This window comes from Chlorocebus sabaeus, chromosome 16 (assembly GCF_047675955.1).
Source record: "Chlorocebus sabaeus isolate Y175 chromosome 16, mChlSab1.0.hap1, whole genome shotgun sequence".
Classification (NCBI taxonomy): Eukaryota; Metazoa; Chordata; class Mammalia; order Primates; family Cercopithecidae; genus Chlorocebus; species Chlorocebus sabaeus.
Genome location: NC_132919.1, coordinates 8309168 through 8325336, shown reverse-complemented (window position 1 = coordinate 8325336; position 16169 = coordinate 8309168). Strand labels below are relative to the sequence as shown.

Here is a 16169-nt window from a genome sequence, read left to right as displayed (position 1 = left end):
TGTGAGCTGTGAGAGAAGAGCTGCGAGCGTTCAGAGGCTGGGAGGACAGACGGCCTCTGTGAACAGTCAGGGAAGGCTGGGCTTTAGGACTCAGCTCAGGGCTCACCACATGTGCACCCCCTGATTTCCTAGGCACCCTGAGTTTGCATCTCCTACCCAGAGTCGATTTCCCAAGCGTGTGGCATCCCATGAAGCGCTAGTTTGCAGCCAGAGAACAAATGCAGTAGGACAGAAATCAAAGCCTTTCTTCTCCCATAGGAAAGGATTGCTTAACAGCTTTCATATTGTATTAAAGCATGAGAAATTGTACAGCACAGCTGCTGGCAGGCAGGCACTTACAAAGCTATTAGGTCATAGTCCCCAGAGCCAGGGTAGACCTTCAGATTCACCCTCTTGTTGGGGAGCGTGGAGCCCAGAAATGCACGGCTCGTGGCCAGAACGCCTGCATCCTCCCCAGTCCCCCGTCCCAGGACTTCCCACTCCACTCTTGGACTCCAGTGGGCTGAATCAAACAGTGAAGGGTTTGTTTCTGGTTGGAACTAACAACTCACCCTTTTGGCTGACTCCATCCCTATCCATGTTTGCATATTTGTTAAGGAACGAAATAACTTTTTCTGTCTTCCATGGAATCCTCCAAATAAGTTACCTCTCCTTCACATGGGACAATGTAGACCTATCTAGAAACATGGATTTGTTTCACCTCTAACCAAAGAGGGAGCGTAGGGGGTTTGTTTTTTGTTTTTTTTTTTTTTCCCCCAAGGTGAGCTGCCAAAGCCCTATGTCATAGGAGGTAATTAGTAAATTCTCAAGTGATACAATCACTTAATAAATTGGGTTGTTTCTCAGGGGGAAAGTTTAGGTGATGAAGGATGGCATCTTCAAAAGTCTGTGTTCAGTATAACTGACAGGTAGCTTGTATGTAACATTTGCTGTTTAGAAGATCACTGTGTACAGGCCGGGCGCGGTGGCTCACGGCTGTAATCCCAGCACTTTGGGACGCCAAGGCAGACAGATCACCTGAGGTGAACAGTTCGAGACCAGCCTGGCCAATGTAGTAAAACCTTGTCTCTACTAAAAATACAAAAATTAGCCAGGCGTGGTGGCACGCACCTGTAGTGCCAGCTACACGGGAGGCTGAGGCAGGAGAATCGCTTGAACCCAGGAGGCAGAGGTTGCAGTGAGCAGAGATGGTGCCATTGCTCTCCAGCCTGGGGGACAGAGCGAGACTCCGTCTCAAAAACACAAAAAGTAAGATAACTGAGTACAGTGATTAATACCTGTGTACAGTAATTAATACCTACGCGTGCAGGAATAATGTGCTTTTTCTACCTTTTGCTACTGAGGAATACACTAAAGGCAATTCCTGTTTTGACCAGAAGGAAAAGGTCTCAGCATCACATTAGTCACGATATTCTGGGCAGAGAGGTCCATGATGCCTCCACCATATGTCATCTTCCCAAAGAAAAAGGGCTTTAAAAAATATTTTTTCCCCACACAAAATATCATTTCAAGAATTTCAGAACTACTGTGACCACTTTCACAGGGAACGAGCAGCCGCCAACAAATTAGTCCGTCGCACTGAGAAGAAGCTGAAAGAAATCTTCATGCAGGTGGAGGATGAGCGTCGACACGCGGATCAGTATAAAGAGCAGGTACGTGAGGAAATGCCTCCCTGGGAAGCGTGTCAGCAAAGGAACTGGTGGAGAACGCGCTGGTGGCACAACTGACCAGTGGAATTCAGGGGCCTCCCGATTCTGATGTTTCGGCTAACATGGGCTGTTCCATGTTCCTGGCGGGCAGCCTCAGTACCCGAGACACAGGAGGGAGGGGACAGCAGGTCAGGAAGCAAGTTGCAGTGGGGCCTGGACTGACCTGTAAAGCTCCTGCTTTCTCCACTAGAATGTGTGCTTCGTGAGTACAGGGATTTCTGCCTATTTTGCTCCCTGTTATCTCCCTAATGCCTAGTGTAGTTCCTGGACATTGCTGGCAGTCATGAGGTACTGGCTGGGTGTAGGGTGGACCCAGGAGATAGTGAATAGAAAGTGAAGGGAAGACAGAGGTACTGCACGCTGCACCCGAGTGGCTTCAGTGTCTGCATCCAGGCCCCCTTCTCTAAGTGCGCAGGGCATGTTCCGCAGGACTTTCCACTGTGGGGCAGGCCTGCCCTGATGGCAGCGTGGGCAGCTGTACCCTCCCTCCCGCTCCCTGCCCTCTGCCTGGTGAGACTTCACACTGCAGACACTGGCCAGAAAGGTGGATGGATCTGAGGATTTCACTGCCTTTGACCTGAACCCTCCCCAACTTCATTCACTCGGTCAAGCAACCTGGCCTTCCCTTCCCACCCCCACCCTTGGGGCCTAGCAACATGGAGAACAGTTGAGGGCGGTGTGCGCTGGGCCCCCGAGGCATGGCCAGCCCCTGTGTGGCTCAGGAATGAAGGGTCCAAAAGGGAGGCGCTTAGTTCCGTGGCAGGTCATCCCAGGGTGCTTTTCTGCTTGAATCCGAGTATAATTTCTGAGATGCCCATCCTTGAAAGGAGGTGGAGAGATGCACTGTACAACCTCCCGGGCTTGGGGACGGTACCACATTGCTGGTTCTTCCACATTTTGCAAGAACAGCAGTTCCCTTTCTAGGTCACGTGTGTGAAGACAGTAAACTTATTTTTCTGCAGAAAACTCACTGGTAAAAAACATCTTGAGTATTTTTTCGTTTTTTTTGGCCTAGTGTGCTTTGTAGATGCTGGCTTTGCTGAGAGCGGCAGGCCAGTTACAGAGTCTCTGACCAGCCCCCAGGCATGTGTGTACATCCGTGTACACGTGTGCTCACAAGAGTAACAGGCAGAGCCCCGCACTACCACGCTCGGGGTGCAGAGAGGCCGACACTGGACTCAGCAGTTTGGTGTGTTTTGGTTCATGTGCCCTCCCCAAGATGGAGAAGGCCAACGCTCGGATGAAGCAGCTTAAACGCCAGCTGGAGGAAGCAGAAGAAGAAGCTACGCGTGCCAACGCATCTCGGCGTAAACTCCAGCGGGAACTGGATGATGCCACCGAGGCCAACGAGGGCCTGAGCCGCGAGGTCAGCACCCTGAAGAACCGGCTGAGGTGAGCAGGCTTGTGGCCCCGAGCTGACAGGCAGCTGCTTTGTGGGTTAGCTTAGGCTCGGGGCGTAGCGGGCTGGAGGAAGTTTACTTAGATCCATGCCCGGTGATCCATTCTTTCTCCTGAACCACTTCATGTAAGATTTCTGACCTTCATAGTCATCCTCGGGGAGAATAAAAGAGGAGCAAGCCCCTCACTGCCAGTCACTAGAGGACCACACTCATCCACCAACCAGGCTGGAGCTGTGTCAGGCGTCCATCCCCGTCCAGACATCCAGTAGCGAGGCGAGCTCCCAGCCTGTTAAAAAGCAGGGCAGGGGGCAGGAGCTCCTCCCGGGACCTGGTGCCATCAGCCCTCCTCAGCACGGTCCTCCTCACTACACTGGATCTGCTGTGTACCAGGGCGAGGGCGGAGCGTGGGACAGCTACAGCTGAGGTCCCTGCCCCGCAAGACCAGCTCAGCCGAGGTTACAGCACATCTTGCCGATGGGCAGATTTGGTGCATAACCTGCTGTTGTACAGCCATCAAGCTAAGAATGGTGTCTACATTTTTAAATGGTTCTAAAAACACAAAAACAAAGAATATTCAACAGAGTCCCTAGGTGGCCCACAAATCCTCAATAAAATATTTGCTATCTGGCTGATTCCCTGGTGAGCAGGTAGAGCTTGGCCTTAATCCGTCTTCCTTACCATTTCCATCACAGACAGTCCTAGGCTGAACCAAGTCCTCCCCAGTTCTCCGAGGGCCCTGCTTTGGCCACTCTGCAGGCAGGGTTGTGGGAGAGGCAGAAAGGCACAGTCTTTTCCCATCGGACCGCCACCCCCACAAGGTCGTGTGTCCGAGGAAGGGGTGCAGGGGGAAGGTTCTGCGGCACTGAGTGGTTGGACCTACTGACAGCCACGTGCTCCTGCCTGTTTACCCACACACATCCGCTTCCTCTTCTCTCCAGGCGGGGCGGCCCCATCAGCTTCTCCTCCAGCCGATCTGGCCGGCGCCAGCTGCACATTGAAGGAGCTTCCCTGGAGCTCTCCGACGACGACACGGAAAGTAAGACCAGTGATGTCAATGAGACGCAGCCACCCCAGTCAGAGTGAAGTTGCAGGAAGCCAGAGGAGGCGATACAGTGGGACACTTAGGAACGCACCGGTGCCAGCCTGCCTTGGGGCCTCCTGCAGATTTAGGAAATTGGCAAGCTACGGGATTCCTTCCTGAAAGATCAACTGTGTCTTAAGGCTCTCCAGCCTACGCATACTGTATCCCGCTTCACACTTAGGTACAATTGCTCCCCTTTTTATATATAGACACACACAGGACACACATATTAAACAGATGGTTTCATCATTGCATCTATTTTCCATATAGTCATCAAGAGACCATTTTATAAAACACGGTAAGAACCCTTTTTAAACAGACTCCAGGCCCTTGGCTGCGGGTCGCTGGGTTATTGGGGCAGCGCCGTGGGCGTCGCTCAGTCGCTCTGCATGCTCTCTGTCGTACAGGCAGGTCACCTAGTTCTGTGTTCACGTGGCCCCCGACTCCTCAGCCACATCAAGTCTCCTAGACCATTGTGGACTCTAAACTGCACTTGTCTCTCTCATTTCTCTCAAATAATGATCAACACTATTTCAGTGAGCAAACTGTGAAAGGGGCTTTGGAAAGAGTAGGAGGGGTGGGCTGGATTGGAAGCAACACCCATTTGGGGTTACCATGCCCATCCCCCAAGGGGGGCCCTGCCCCTCGAGTCGATGGGGTCCCGCATCTCCTCATGTGAACTGTCCTTGGCCAGGGCTGGTCTGTGCATAGAAGGGATCGTGGCCACACTGCAGCTGTGGCCCCAGGTGGCAGCCATGGATCACGTAGACTTCCAGATGGTCTCCCGAACCGCCTGGCTCAGCCAGTGCCCTCCTCACGTCAGGAGCAAGCAGCCGCGGACCCCTAAGCCGAGCTGGTGGAAGGCCCTCCCTCGCCAGCCAGGCCCTCACGCTGACCTTGCAAATTCAGCCGCTGCTTTGAGCCCAAAATGGGAATATTGGTTTTGTGTCCGAGGCTTGTTCCAAGTTTGTCAATGAGGTTTATGGAACCTCCAGAACATATGCCATCTTCCTGAATGTTGACATGCCAGTGGGTGTGACTCCTTCATTCTTCCTTCTCCCTTCCCTTTGGACAGTGTCACAGTGAACACTTAGCATCCTGTTTTTGGTTGATAGTTAAGCAAACTGACATTACGGAAAGTGCCTTAGACACTACAGTACTAAGACAATGTTGAATATATCATTCGCCTCTATAACAATTTAATGTATTCAGTTTTGACTGTGCTTCATATCATGTACCTCTCTAGTCAAAGTGGTATTACAAACATTCAGTGACAATGAATCAGTGTTAATTCTAAATCCTTGATCCTCTGCAATGTGCTTGAAAACACAAACCTTTTGGGTTAAAAGCTTTAACATCTGTTAGGAAGAATTTGTCCTGTGGGTTTGGAATCTTGGATTTCCCCCTTTATGAATTGTACTGGCTGTTGACCACCAGACACCTGACCGCAAATATCTTTTCTTGTATTCCCATATTTCTAGACAATGATTTTTGTAAGACAATAAATTTATTCATTATAGATATTTGCGCCTGCTCTGTTTACTTGGAGAAAAAAGCACCCGTGGAGAATAAAGAGACCTCAATAAACAAGAATAATCATGTGAACATGGAATCTGTTTTCTCACCTTCTGTTCTCGATTTCCCATCTGTGATGTGACTGGAGGGTGGGCGCCACACAGACTTCAAATGACGGCGCGAGGCCCTTTCGCCGAGGGCGCTGTCTCCCAGGTCAGATGACAGAGTAATTCTCAGGCCAGTCCTGGCTCCAACTCTTGTTCCTGCCAACGCCTGGCAGGGTGCAGATGCCCTGGAAAGGGAAAGACCACCCAAAGGCAGGGGCTGGCCTAGCTGTCAAGGGAGTGAGGTAGGAGGGCTCTGGTCACCAACCAATGAAGCTCACTGCTGGGTTAGGACATTTTCAGAGGTCCAAGACATTTCAGGCTGCATATTCAGGCAGGCACGTATTGAAGATGCTTTTGAAGGCTTCAGTGATGAGGCCACAGCCTCTCCCGTGCAGGCCAACTAGGATGAGAGAGATCCTAGGGCAGTACAGAATCACACAGAGAGCGCCCATGTCTTACTCCATGACATTCTCGGGTTAGGCTGGTTCCGGGGTAAGGGGTCTGTGACTAGGCTTCTTGGCAGCAGTGGAAACGTGTGAAATGGGCAGAAGTGCCCTCTTCCTCCTGTGCCACCACCATGGAGAGGAAAGGTGAGACACAGGTGTGGTGCTTCACCCCCACATCCAGTATTTTATCCAAGAGTGTATGGAATTCAGAGGCTTGTTTTTCTCAAAAAGTAATAACTGGGCTGGGCGTGGTGCTCAAGCCTATAATCCCAGCACTTTAGGAAGCCAATGGATCATTTGAGGTCAGAAGTTCAAATCCAGCCTGGCCAACGTGGTAAAACCCCATCTCTACTAAAAACACAAAAATTCGCCAGGTGTGGTGTGCACCTGTAGTCCCAGCAACTTGGGGGGCTGAGGCATGAAAATCACTTGAACCTGGGAGGTGGAGGCTACAGTGAGCTGAGAGCACGCCACTGCACTCCAGCCTGGGAGACGGAGGGAGACGCTGTCTCAAAAAAAAAAAAAAAAAAAATCTTCCCTACTGGCTGGTCTACCTGGTGTTCACGTCACAGTTTCCCAACTACTCAAGAGTGCCAGAAAAACCACCTGTGTGGACCAATTCCAGGCCCTGGTGCTGCGAAGATACTATTTAATAACTAGAAGGGACCTTTCTTGACTGACCACCACTCCAGGCCTAAGGAAAGGTAGTTTCTCCAACCTTTGTCGGGCATTCAGAGCACAGGGAAGACAGTTGACGGCAGCTGGCATCTGAGTGTATCAGAAGGTCAAGCTGGTCGGCTTCTGCCCAGCAGTAGCTTGGTTCCCGGGGAGAGAACTCGCAAGACGGGAAAGGCTTGTCCTTTCGTTGGGCCTGAGTTTAGATGGCAGGAGGCGGTTCTGGGGCTTCATTTAGGGCTTTAAATGCTCTGTCCTTGCCATATCGTAGATGCCGTTTTTTGTTTGTTTTTTCTTTAATGCAGCCATTCCAGGGGACTATTTTAAACTGCTTTGGAGGGATAGCAACTTTTTTTTTTTTTTTCTGAGACAGAGTCTCGCTCTGTCTCCCAGGCTGGAGCACAGTGGCACGATCTCAGCTCACTTCAACCTCCACCTCGGGGTTCAAGTCATTCTTTGCCTCAGCCTCCTGAGTAGCTGGGATTACAGGTGCCCGCCACCAGGCCTGGCTAATTTTTGTTTTCTTTTTTGGGTTTTTTTTTTTTTTTTTTCTGTAGAAACGGGTTTTCACCATGTTGGACAGGCTGGTTTTGAACTCCTGGCCTCAAGTGATCTGCCCGCCTTGGCCTCCCTCCCAAAGTGCTGGGATTACAGGTGTGAGCCACCATACCCAGCCAATAACACCTATTTCTAGCCTGGTGGCTTGAGGGGACACTTCCAATTCCTGATGGCATCAGGCTATTGATTCGTCACATCTTTGTGTCACCAATTTTTCCTGTCCCAGGAAACCTCGGCTAAGATGAATTGTGGGCCATAAGGCCAAGCTGTTCTCCTAGCCAGCCCTTCCTACGGCTCTGCGTATGACTGACCCATGGCCCTTTTACCGGAGGCTGGTGCTGCTGAGGGACCAGGTCAAGACTGGAGAAGAGCTCACTGTTGTCAAACCACACCTTCCTGCTCTTCCTTCATCCCCCCAAAAAAGAAAAAAGCCAGAACAGGCTCCAGGTCAGAATGGTCAGGAAGTGGTGATGACTCCTCTCCCTTGAGTTCCAGGCAGGTCTCCCCTTACGAGGCCGCACCCACACAGGCTCCCCAGTCTCGGGGAGGAACGCAGGAAAGCACCTCTCCCTTTCCACCTTTCGCGGACAACCTCCGCACCAAGAGCTTTCCCAGATTTTGAGTGTTTGCCAAAATGCCGTCCTGAGCCAGCTGTCAGGACCAGACAGAGAAGCCCACTTTCTTTTGTAGGCACCTGCCATTTGGGAATCAAGCAGACTGCGAAGCACCCATTCTTGTTGGGAATCTTATATGAAGCTATTGAAAGGGTGTAAGTCCATCATACAGCTTTTCAGAGACACTCACTGTAGCCACAGAGCCTGTAAACTGGGCAGGAAGTGTGGCCTCAGCCTCAGTCCCTGCTGAGACGAGGCAGCCCAGTAACAGGCTCCATTCCGGCTGGCTGGATGCCACAAAGCCCTATTTGAGAGGTAACGTGACACAACCGACAAACTGGGTCTCACAGATCCCCACGCAGGGCGCTGCCTCTCCCAAGTATGTGCCATACTGCACTGGTGCCAAGGCGCCCCGGCTTCACGTGGGCCACATCTCCCGTGTCTCCCAATCACTGTCAGGAGGCAGCAGCTGTAATGGTGTCATTGCCCGACTCCTGGCGAGATCAATAAAGCCCAGCATCAAAATTTGCAGAACGGGAAATACAAAATTAGGCGGGCGTGGTGGCGCATGCCTGTAATCCTAGCTACTTGGGAGACTGAGGCAGGAGAACTGCTTGAACCCGGAAGGTGGAGGTTGCAGTGAGCCAAGATCACGCCATCGCACTCCAGCCTGGGCAACAAGAGTGAAAATTTCATCTCCAGAGGAAAAAAAAACTCGCAGAATGAGCATCAGCAGCTTAGAAGGAAGTTCTGGAGCCGCAGTGGAATCTGCTTTTCAGGAATGCTGTATCACCAACACACACCATGACACAGGGCACAACACTGTTACAGTCGGGGAGGGGGCAGAGCTGGCTACAGGGCGCTCCCTAAAGCTGTGGCTCCACGCAGGGTGCCTCCCCTCTCCCAGAAGTGCCAGCTTCCACCTCGGCTCTCAGGAGACCCGCACTAGTGGCGTCTCTGGGGCAGCTGCCAAGAGAGGCAGAGTCAGCACGCGCAGCGGGCACAGGAGGAAGGCTGTGTGAACCGACTCCTCCTGCTGCAAAGGCTGTGCCGGCCCCGCCACCTGTCACTTCCAAGCCTTCAAAACCCGCTCCTCTCCCGAGGCGTGGCACAGAGAGTGGGAGTCAAGGCCACTGAGGCCTCAAGTTTGGAAAGCACCACAGAAAAAGACTGGGCTCGTGCTCAAGCCTGGCTTCATGATGAATTAGCCGTGCGAGCTCAGGCACCTCAAACCCTGGCCCGTTGTCCTTTCTGCCACCTGAGGTCAGAGCAGTGTGTCCTGTCCTCAGGTCACCTCTGTACAGTTCTTGCGGGCCTCACTGTGACTCAGCGTCCCAGCTTTGGCTGCTGGGCCTCAGCTGCATTGGTCAGGGGTCATTTCTGGCCACTCTGAGCTGGAGGGAGTGGAGTGCTGGCTATGACTCTTCTAAGATGACATTTGGGAGTGAGGGATAGGACTGAGCGGCTGAAACAAAAACACCTGGACGCGAGAGGCTGCCCGCCACCCGGGAGATGAGCCCCGCCAGCTGGGAGGAAGGGCACACAGACGCAGATCAAGCAGGGCTCGCTCCCGAGGTTTCATGGAGAGCCACGCGAAACCAGATACCCGGCAGCCGCCGGGAGAAAACCCACCCAGGGGCACTCTTTAGCTAGACAGGCAAACAATACAGAGCGGCATTCGTGCCAGGTGGCAGCTGCTCTCTCTGACCATGTCCACAGTAGCACCTGACACCCCACAGTCCAAACAGAAGGCGGGAGATGAGGTCCAGGGAGTCGGCTGGTTTCCTCATAGGGGGTCATTTGCCAAGAGCAGCTATAGCCACAAAAAAAATGTCATGAAGGCCGGCCACAGTGACTCACACCTGTAATCCCAGAACTTTGGGAGGCTGAGGTGGGTGGACTACCTGAGGTCAAGAGTTCAAGACCAGCCTGAACAACGTGGTGAAACCCGGCTTCTACTAAAAATACAACAACAACAACAAAAAATTTAGCTGGGCATGGCGGCGGGCACCTGTAATCCCAGTTACTTAGGAGGCTGAGTCAGGAGAATCGAATCGCTGAAACCTGGGAGGTGGAGGTTGCAGTGAGCTGAGATCACGCCACTGCACTCCAGCCTGGGTGACAAGGCGAGACTCCATCTCAAAAAAAAAAAAAAAAAAAAAAAAAAGGTCACTTAAGTTTGTATATAACTCCCCACTGCTAAATTCAGACTGGCTAAGAAAATTTTTTTTAATTTTTAAAGTGAAAGTCTCTTCCCAAAGGGACCAGAAATAAGCCCAAAGGCACACTGCTACCCTCCAGGGACCTGGCCCAGGCTCTTCTGGACACAAAGCAGTGGTGACATGCAGTGGATGACACGTGGGCCCCTGTAGCCAGGGCCCTTCCTCCAGCTATCAACTGAGTGGCCAGCAATTGGCAAAATAGTCTGGATAAGATGAGCCCAGGGTGGGGCCAGGCACGGTGGCTCACGCCTGTAATCCCAGCACTTTGGGAGGCCGAGGTGGGTGGATCGCGAGGTCAGGGGTTCGAGACCAGCCTGACCAACATGATGAAACCCCGTCTCTACTAAAAATACAAAAATTAGCTGGGTGTGCTGGCGGGCGCCTGTAATCCCAGCTACTCAGGAGGCTGAGGCAGGAGAATTGCTTGAACCCGGGAGGCGGAGGTTGCAGTGAGCGGAGATCACGCCACTGCACTCCAGCCTGGGAGACGGAGCGAGACTCCATCTCAAAAAAAAAAAAAAATGATGAGCCCAGGGTGTTCAGATGCAAAGGAAGTGAGAAATCACTTGGGGAGCTTGGGATGAAGATTCAGGGCTCCAAACATCATCTGTGCTTTAACCAGAGTTAAAGACCTGCTTGCTGTGTTTTAGTTGGGCTTCCTACGTAAATAAAGAGGCCAGCTAAATGCTGAAACCGCTCATCTAATCCAAACCTTCCCATGAGGGTTGGGAAAGAAGCTGGACGTTGCTGCACAGCAGGAGGCTTAGGATTGTCCTCTCAGCCACTGCAGCTCAGCTGAGCACAGCACACACCCACTGCAAGTGTCCCTGGAGACTCAGCTCAGGACAAAATCTCCAGGAACTAACAGCAGATATTCCTGTCCATAGATTAATAGAGAAATGTTTGACAATGGATCCTACTTAATAGTTCTTATTCACTCAGGATTTTATTTTATTTTATTTTAGAGACGGAGTCTAGCCCTGTCACCCAGGCTGGAGTGCAGTGGCGTGATCTCGGCTCATTGCAACCTCTGCCTCCTGGGTTCAAGCGATTCTCCTGCCTCAGCCTCCCGAGTAGCTGGGATGACAGGCACACACCACCACGCCCAGCTAATTTTTGTATTTTAGTAGAGACGGGGTTTCACCATGTTGGTCAGGCTGGTCTCAAACTCCTGACGTTGTGATCCGCCCGCCTCGGCCTCCCAGTCATTCAGGGTTTTGATTCACTTCATTTTCATTTACTTACAGTTTTAAAACTATAAAATATACTGTTTCTGTTATTATAAGCAAACAGTGCTCAGAATCTGATGCATACACACAGAACCCCAGTTTACGCGTTTTTCAATGTGTTACCTTGTGTCTTGCTTCCAAATAGCTGACACCTTCTCTCACAAGCTAGCATTAACCTGAGGGATGAGAAGAAGTGCCAGTTCAAAGAGACTTCTAATCCCAGAATGACAACATCTGTCATGAATGGCAGCCCAGCTGCAGGACCAGCTCCCGGATCCATCCCAGTTACTCTGGGACTTTGTGAACTTCCACCCTCAACATCCTGGTCCTTCCTTCCAGATTTTCACATGGGGCCCAGGCCACTCTCGAACTGCTCCTGGCAATCACAGCCAAGCCCAGAAGCCAGTGCCAAGAAACAGCATGAGGACGCCCGCTCCGCACATAAGACATCTCCAGAGGCCGCCTGATCTCTGTCCCATTCCACAGCTGCTGTCGTTGGAACCTGACTTCATGGGCCCCAACTCTCCTCTCATGGGATGGCAGAGACTGAATAAAGCAACGTCAATCCTTTTTTTTCTGTGAAATTTATTGTTTCCACATTAAAAGACTTTTTTTGAGGGGAAGTATTTTTTGTAACCACATGATGATCCTATACAGCTGCCCAGAGTAGGACACCATCAGAGTCATTAACATGCCATATGAGTTCTGAATAAATAAAAGCTACAAAGCCCAAGTTATATACAAATATCTTAGGCAATAACGTTTACAAACCTATGTACAATAAAACAAATGTAAACAGTAAATGCAGCATGAGAGTAATCAAAGGATGCACAGGGACAGCCGCCGCTGTTCAGTCCACCCCGGAGCTGGTACCAGCCTGCCCTGGAACCAGCCACTCACCCTTCCGAACACAACGGGACGGCCCTTGGAAGAGAAAACAAAAACGCTCCAAAGATGTGGTTGAACTGAAGGACGGGAAGGCTGGCGAGAGGCTGCCCGCCTCCCTCACCCCGAGTCTGAGGCGCCCGGAGGAGGAGACAGCACAGAGGCTCGGCCCGTGTGTGCCCCGTCCCAGAGGCTCCTGCCACGTGGGGCCCAGACGGGCATTGTGCTGCTCTGGGAGGCAAGTCCATGGAATGGTAGCTGCTTAAGTAAAATCAGAAGGTGCAGAAAATGTTCCCTAATTCAGTAACCTTCCTGACTCTCTGCCAGAAACAGGCCCAAACCGTGAGGGGCGGAGTTGGGGGACACATGATCATGAGCACTGGAGATGCCTGGGTGGGAGCTCAGGAGGGCACACATTGACCTGATTTGGGGGAGAACTTCTAGAAGATTTGCAATGTCCTAAACACAACTAAATCCTATCCGTACAGCAGAGTGGGGGCTATGAGGCAGGTGCGATGAATGGGTACTTCTGCATCCAGTGACCAAGTAATACACGTATGTATCACCTTGTGACCCACGAAAGTGCAATCATGTGAAACCAACGGCACTACGGCGAGAAGAGAAAATAGCCAGTATTGATATCGCGCAGAGTTCCGGGGCTGGGCAGGGCCCAGCAGCCGCCACTGCATGCAGCCTGGCCTCTGCCGGCCGTGCGGAGGCAGACGGAGGGGCACGGGGCTGGGCCCAGGCACCGAGGGGTGAGGCGTGGGTGTCCTGGGTTGCTGGAGGAGGGCAGGAGCCCCACCTGGAGGCTGGGCACTCACACACTGAGAGGCAGCATACCCGGCGCTGACGACGGACGCGAGGAGCCCAGACCAGGAGGAGGAGGAGCGGGGTCAAAGCCGTTTACTGCCCTGTGGGAGCAACCAGAGCACAGAAGGGAAGAAAGAGGAAAAGAAAAACAAACTCATTTAAAATCACTCACACACAATAGGAAATTCATCTGCTTTCTAAAACTATTCCTTGCCCGCAGTAGGGTCCTGATGGCCCAAGGGGGACTGGCTGCCTGGAAAGCACCAGCTGGTTAGAGAATTGAGCATTTGGGAATCCTGGGGAACCAGGACCACATGACCCTTCTTGGCAACTTCTGCACACTGGCCACTGAAGCCACAGTCCTGATTATTTCCCCATAGAGTAGGTCTAAATGCCTGGCAATAGCGAACTAGTTAAATAAATAATGGTGCAACTAAACAATAAGATATTACGCAGCCATTAAAAACACACTCCACAAGCTTTTAATAGCATGGGAAAATATTCAGAATGTAACTAAGTGGGAAAAGATGCAGGTTACCAAACTCTGTATGTTCAATGACATGAAAGAAAAAAAGCAAATAGTATATATTCTAGATTCTAGACTATGGCCCCTTGGACAGACATTACTATCCATGTAGCTAAATCCACAGTGCAGGGCTGGGGTGGGGAGTGTGTATAAATAAATGTATATATACGCACATTATATATATGCACACACACATATGTATACATACACATAACATACACACCAACACATATGTACATAGGATCATATATATCATAGAAAGAAAATTTAAGAATTGTTACTTTTCTTCCCTCTGGGCTGTGGGTGAATTCTGTTTACTACTTTATCCTTTTTTAATCATTTTCCAAATCTCCTTACATTTTCCAAATACAATGTATTAATACATGAATATCTTAATAAGGTGGAGAAAAAGAACTTTTTAAAAACGGTTTAGCAAGCAATGCCAGATGAGTAGGCTTTTCAATGCAGACTGGTGTGCAGACAGCCCAGCCCAACCCAACAGCCTGCAGCCAGGACCCAGCGCACCCCGAGCCCAGCAATGCAGGGAGCCCCCCAGCATCCCCCTCACCCACCGTGCAGCGCAGCCACAGGAAGCAGCAAGAGAGGGAGGGAGTGTGCAGCCTGGAACCTCTCTCAGGAGCCACTTCAGCCTTTCCACCTTGAAAAGCTTCCTAGGAAAACTGGTCCCACTAGCAATTTAGGAGACAAAGCCAACTACGGCAAGGGGCCACACTGCGGCACGCCTGCGCACTACTGCCCCCGCCCGCTCCAGAGGGCTCCAGGGAGCTGAAGACAGACTCGTGGAGAGAGGTTCTCCTTAAAAAAAAAAAAAAAAAAAAAAAAAAAAAGTGCGGACACACACTCCCTGCAGAGACAGCTGTTTCATACACTGGCGAGGCGAGGATAACCTCACAGAGAAACAGGCATGCAGAGACTTGACAAACAGTCCCTTCCTACTTGGAAGAAACAAAGTTCATGTCTGAAGAAACTGAACTCAGAGTATATATGTGGAGTTTAAATTCCAATCATGCACACAGAGACCAAGAGCCTCAGGAGAAAGGCTCTGACAAATATCATTTCCCCCTGTCGCGCGCTGTCCCACTTCAGCGACAAACAGCCAGATTGCCCCTTTCCTCGCTGGGTTAGGAGAGGTCTGATTTTTAAGCTTCAACACATTTGCAAGTCTGAAACCATCCTTCCCGTTCTCCCAAGGCCACAGGCCTGTGCCTCTTCTGGGGCCAAGGCCATATCCTATTTGCCATGGTAGCCCTCATATAATAGGCTCCATCTGTCTGGCTAGTCCCAGAGTCCCTGACACCTGCTTCTAGAAACCTCAGGGATAACCAGGCAGGCCCCACAAACGGCCGCAGCTCTCAGCACGTGAACCTCAGATTCCCAGCCTCACACATCACAGGGGCAGGGCAAGCCCCCAAGCCGGCACTATAGACAGCCCCCGGAACCCGGCAGAGCCTCACACATCACAGAAGGCAGGGCAAGCCCCCAAGCCGGCACTGTAGACAGCCCCCGGAACCCGGCAGAGCCTCACACATCACAGGGGCAGGGCAAGCCCCCAAGCCGGCACTGTAGACAGCCCCCGGAACCCGGCAGAGCCTCACACATCACAGGGGCAGGGCAAGCCCCCAAGCCGACACTGTAGACAGCCCCCGGAACCCGGCAGAGAGGGAGCACTGTTGCAGGCCAAGAAGAATCTGGCACCTGGGCCACGGGGGTGTGCAAAAGCAGCAACTAGGAGATGGCTCCTCGAGCAGGCTGAGGATGGGATTCTGGCATTTTCAAGTGAGATGGACCTTAAAGAACATCAGGTTCATCCCACTGTTCCACTGCCAAGGCAACCAAAGCAAGAGAAGGTCCAGCCATTAGCCTAGGCTCACCTAGTGAGACTTGATGGGGAAGTCGGGCCCACAGCTGCCTCCAGATGCCCAGGCCAGGACCCTTTCCTAGTCTCCTCCTAGTGAGAGGCCACCTAGAAGCCCTCAGCAAGCAACCACTTCAGCACTCCCAGTGCAGGCCGGCTCTAATGGGAAAAGTAAGTGGTGCAGCCCAGGCTATAGAGAACTGGTAAATTTCTATCTGGACAGAAACGGAACGCTTAATGTGAAGGCGGGTGGAGTAGAGAGAGAACGTCAATCCACCAGCATCTCACCTAGCGCCTCTCTCTTGAATCAAGAAGTAGAAAGTTAAAGAACAGAGAGAGAAGAAAGCTGGCCTTCTAGATGGGAGGACAGGTCTGGTGAAGTCCCCTCGGGGGCCTGCAAAGCCGTGCATGGGGAGAAGATTTTCAAGAGAAGAGACTCTCTATATTCAACATATTCAGTTTCAGGGAGCGGCGAAGGGCCACAGGGCAATGTCCCAGTGAACAAGACCGGAC

General features: G+C 51.6%; 2 protein-coding genes across 9 annotated transcripts in view; one reads left to right on the top strand and one right to left on the bottom strand.

Annotated features, from left to right (window-relative positions):
• MYH10 (myosin heavy chain 10) overlaps nt 1-5713 on the top strand; it is a 152754-nt gene extending 147041 nt beyond the window's left edge. For all 6 annotated transcript variants that reach the window (XM_008010308.3, XM_008010302.3, XM_073004685.1 and 3 more), the window contains 3 exons: nt 1544-1652; nt 2929-3101; nt 4048-5713. In XM_008010308.3, the coding sequence (XP_008008499.2) occupies nt 1544-1652; nt 2929-3101; nt 4048-4192 (427 nt within the window). In that variant the 3' untranslated portion in view covers nt 4193-5713. The remainder of the gene's footprint in view (nt 1-1543; nt 1653-2928; nt 3102-4047) is intronic.
• A 6408-nt stretch (nt 5714-12121) lies between these two features.
• The window catches only part of NDEL1 (nudE neurodevelopment protein 1 like 1), a 56709-nt gene continuing 52661 nt past the window's right edge, over nt 12122-16169 (bottom strand). For all 3 annotated transcript variants that reach the window (XM_037987327.2, XM_037987328.2, XM_008010298.3), the window contains one exon: nt 12122-13355. In XM_037987327.2, coding sequence (XP_037843255.2) covers nt 13262-13355 — 94 coding nt within the window. In that variant the 3' untranslated portion in view covers nt 12122-13261. The remainder of the gene's footprint in view (nt 13356-16169) is intronic.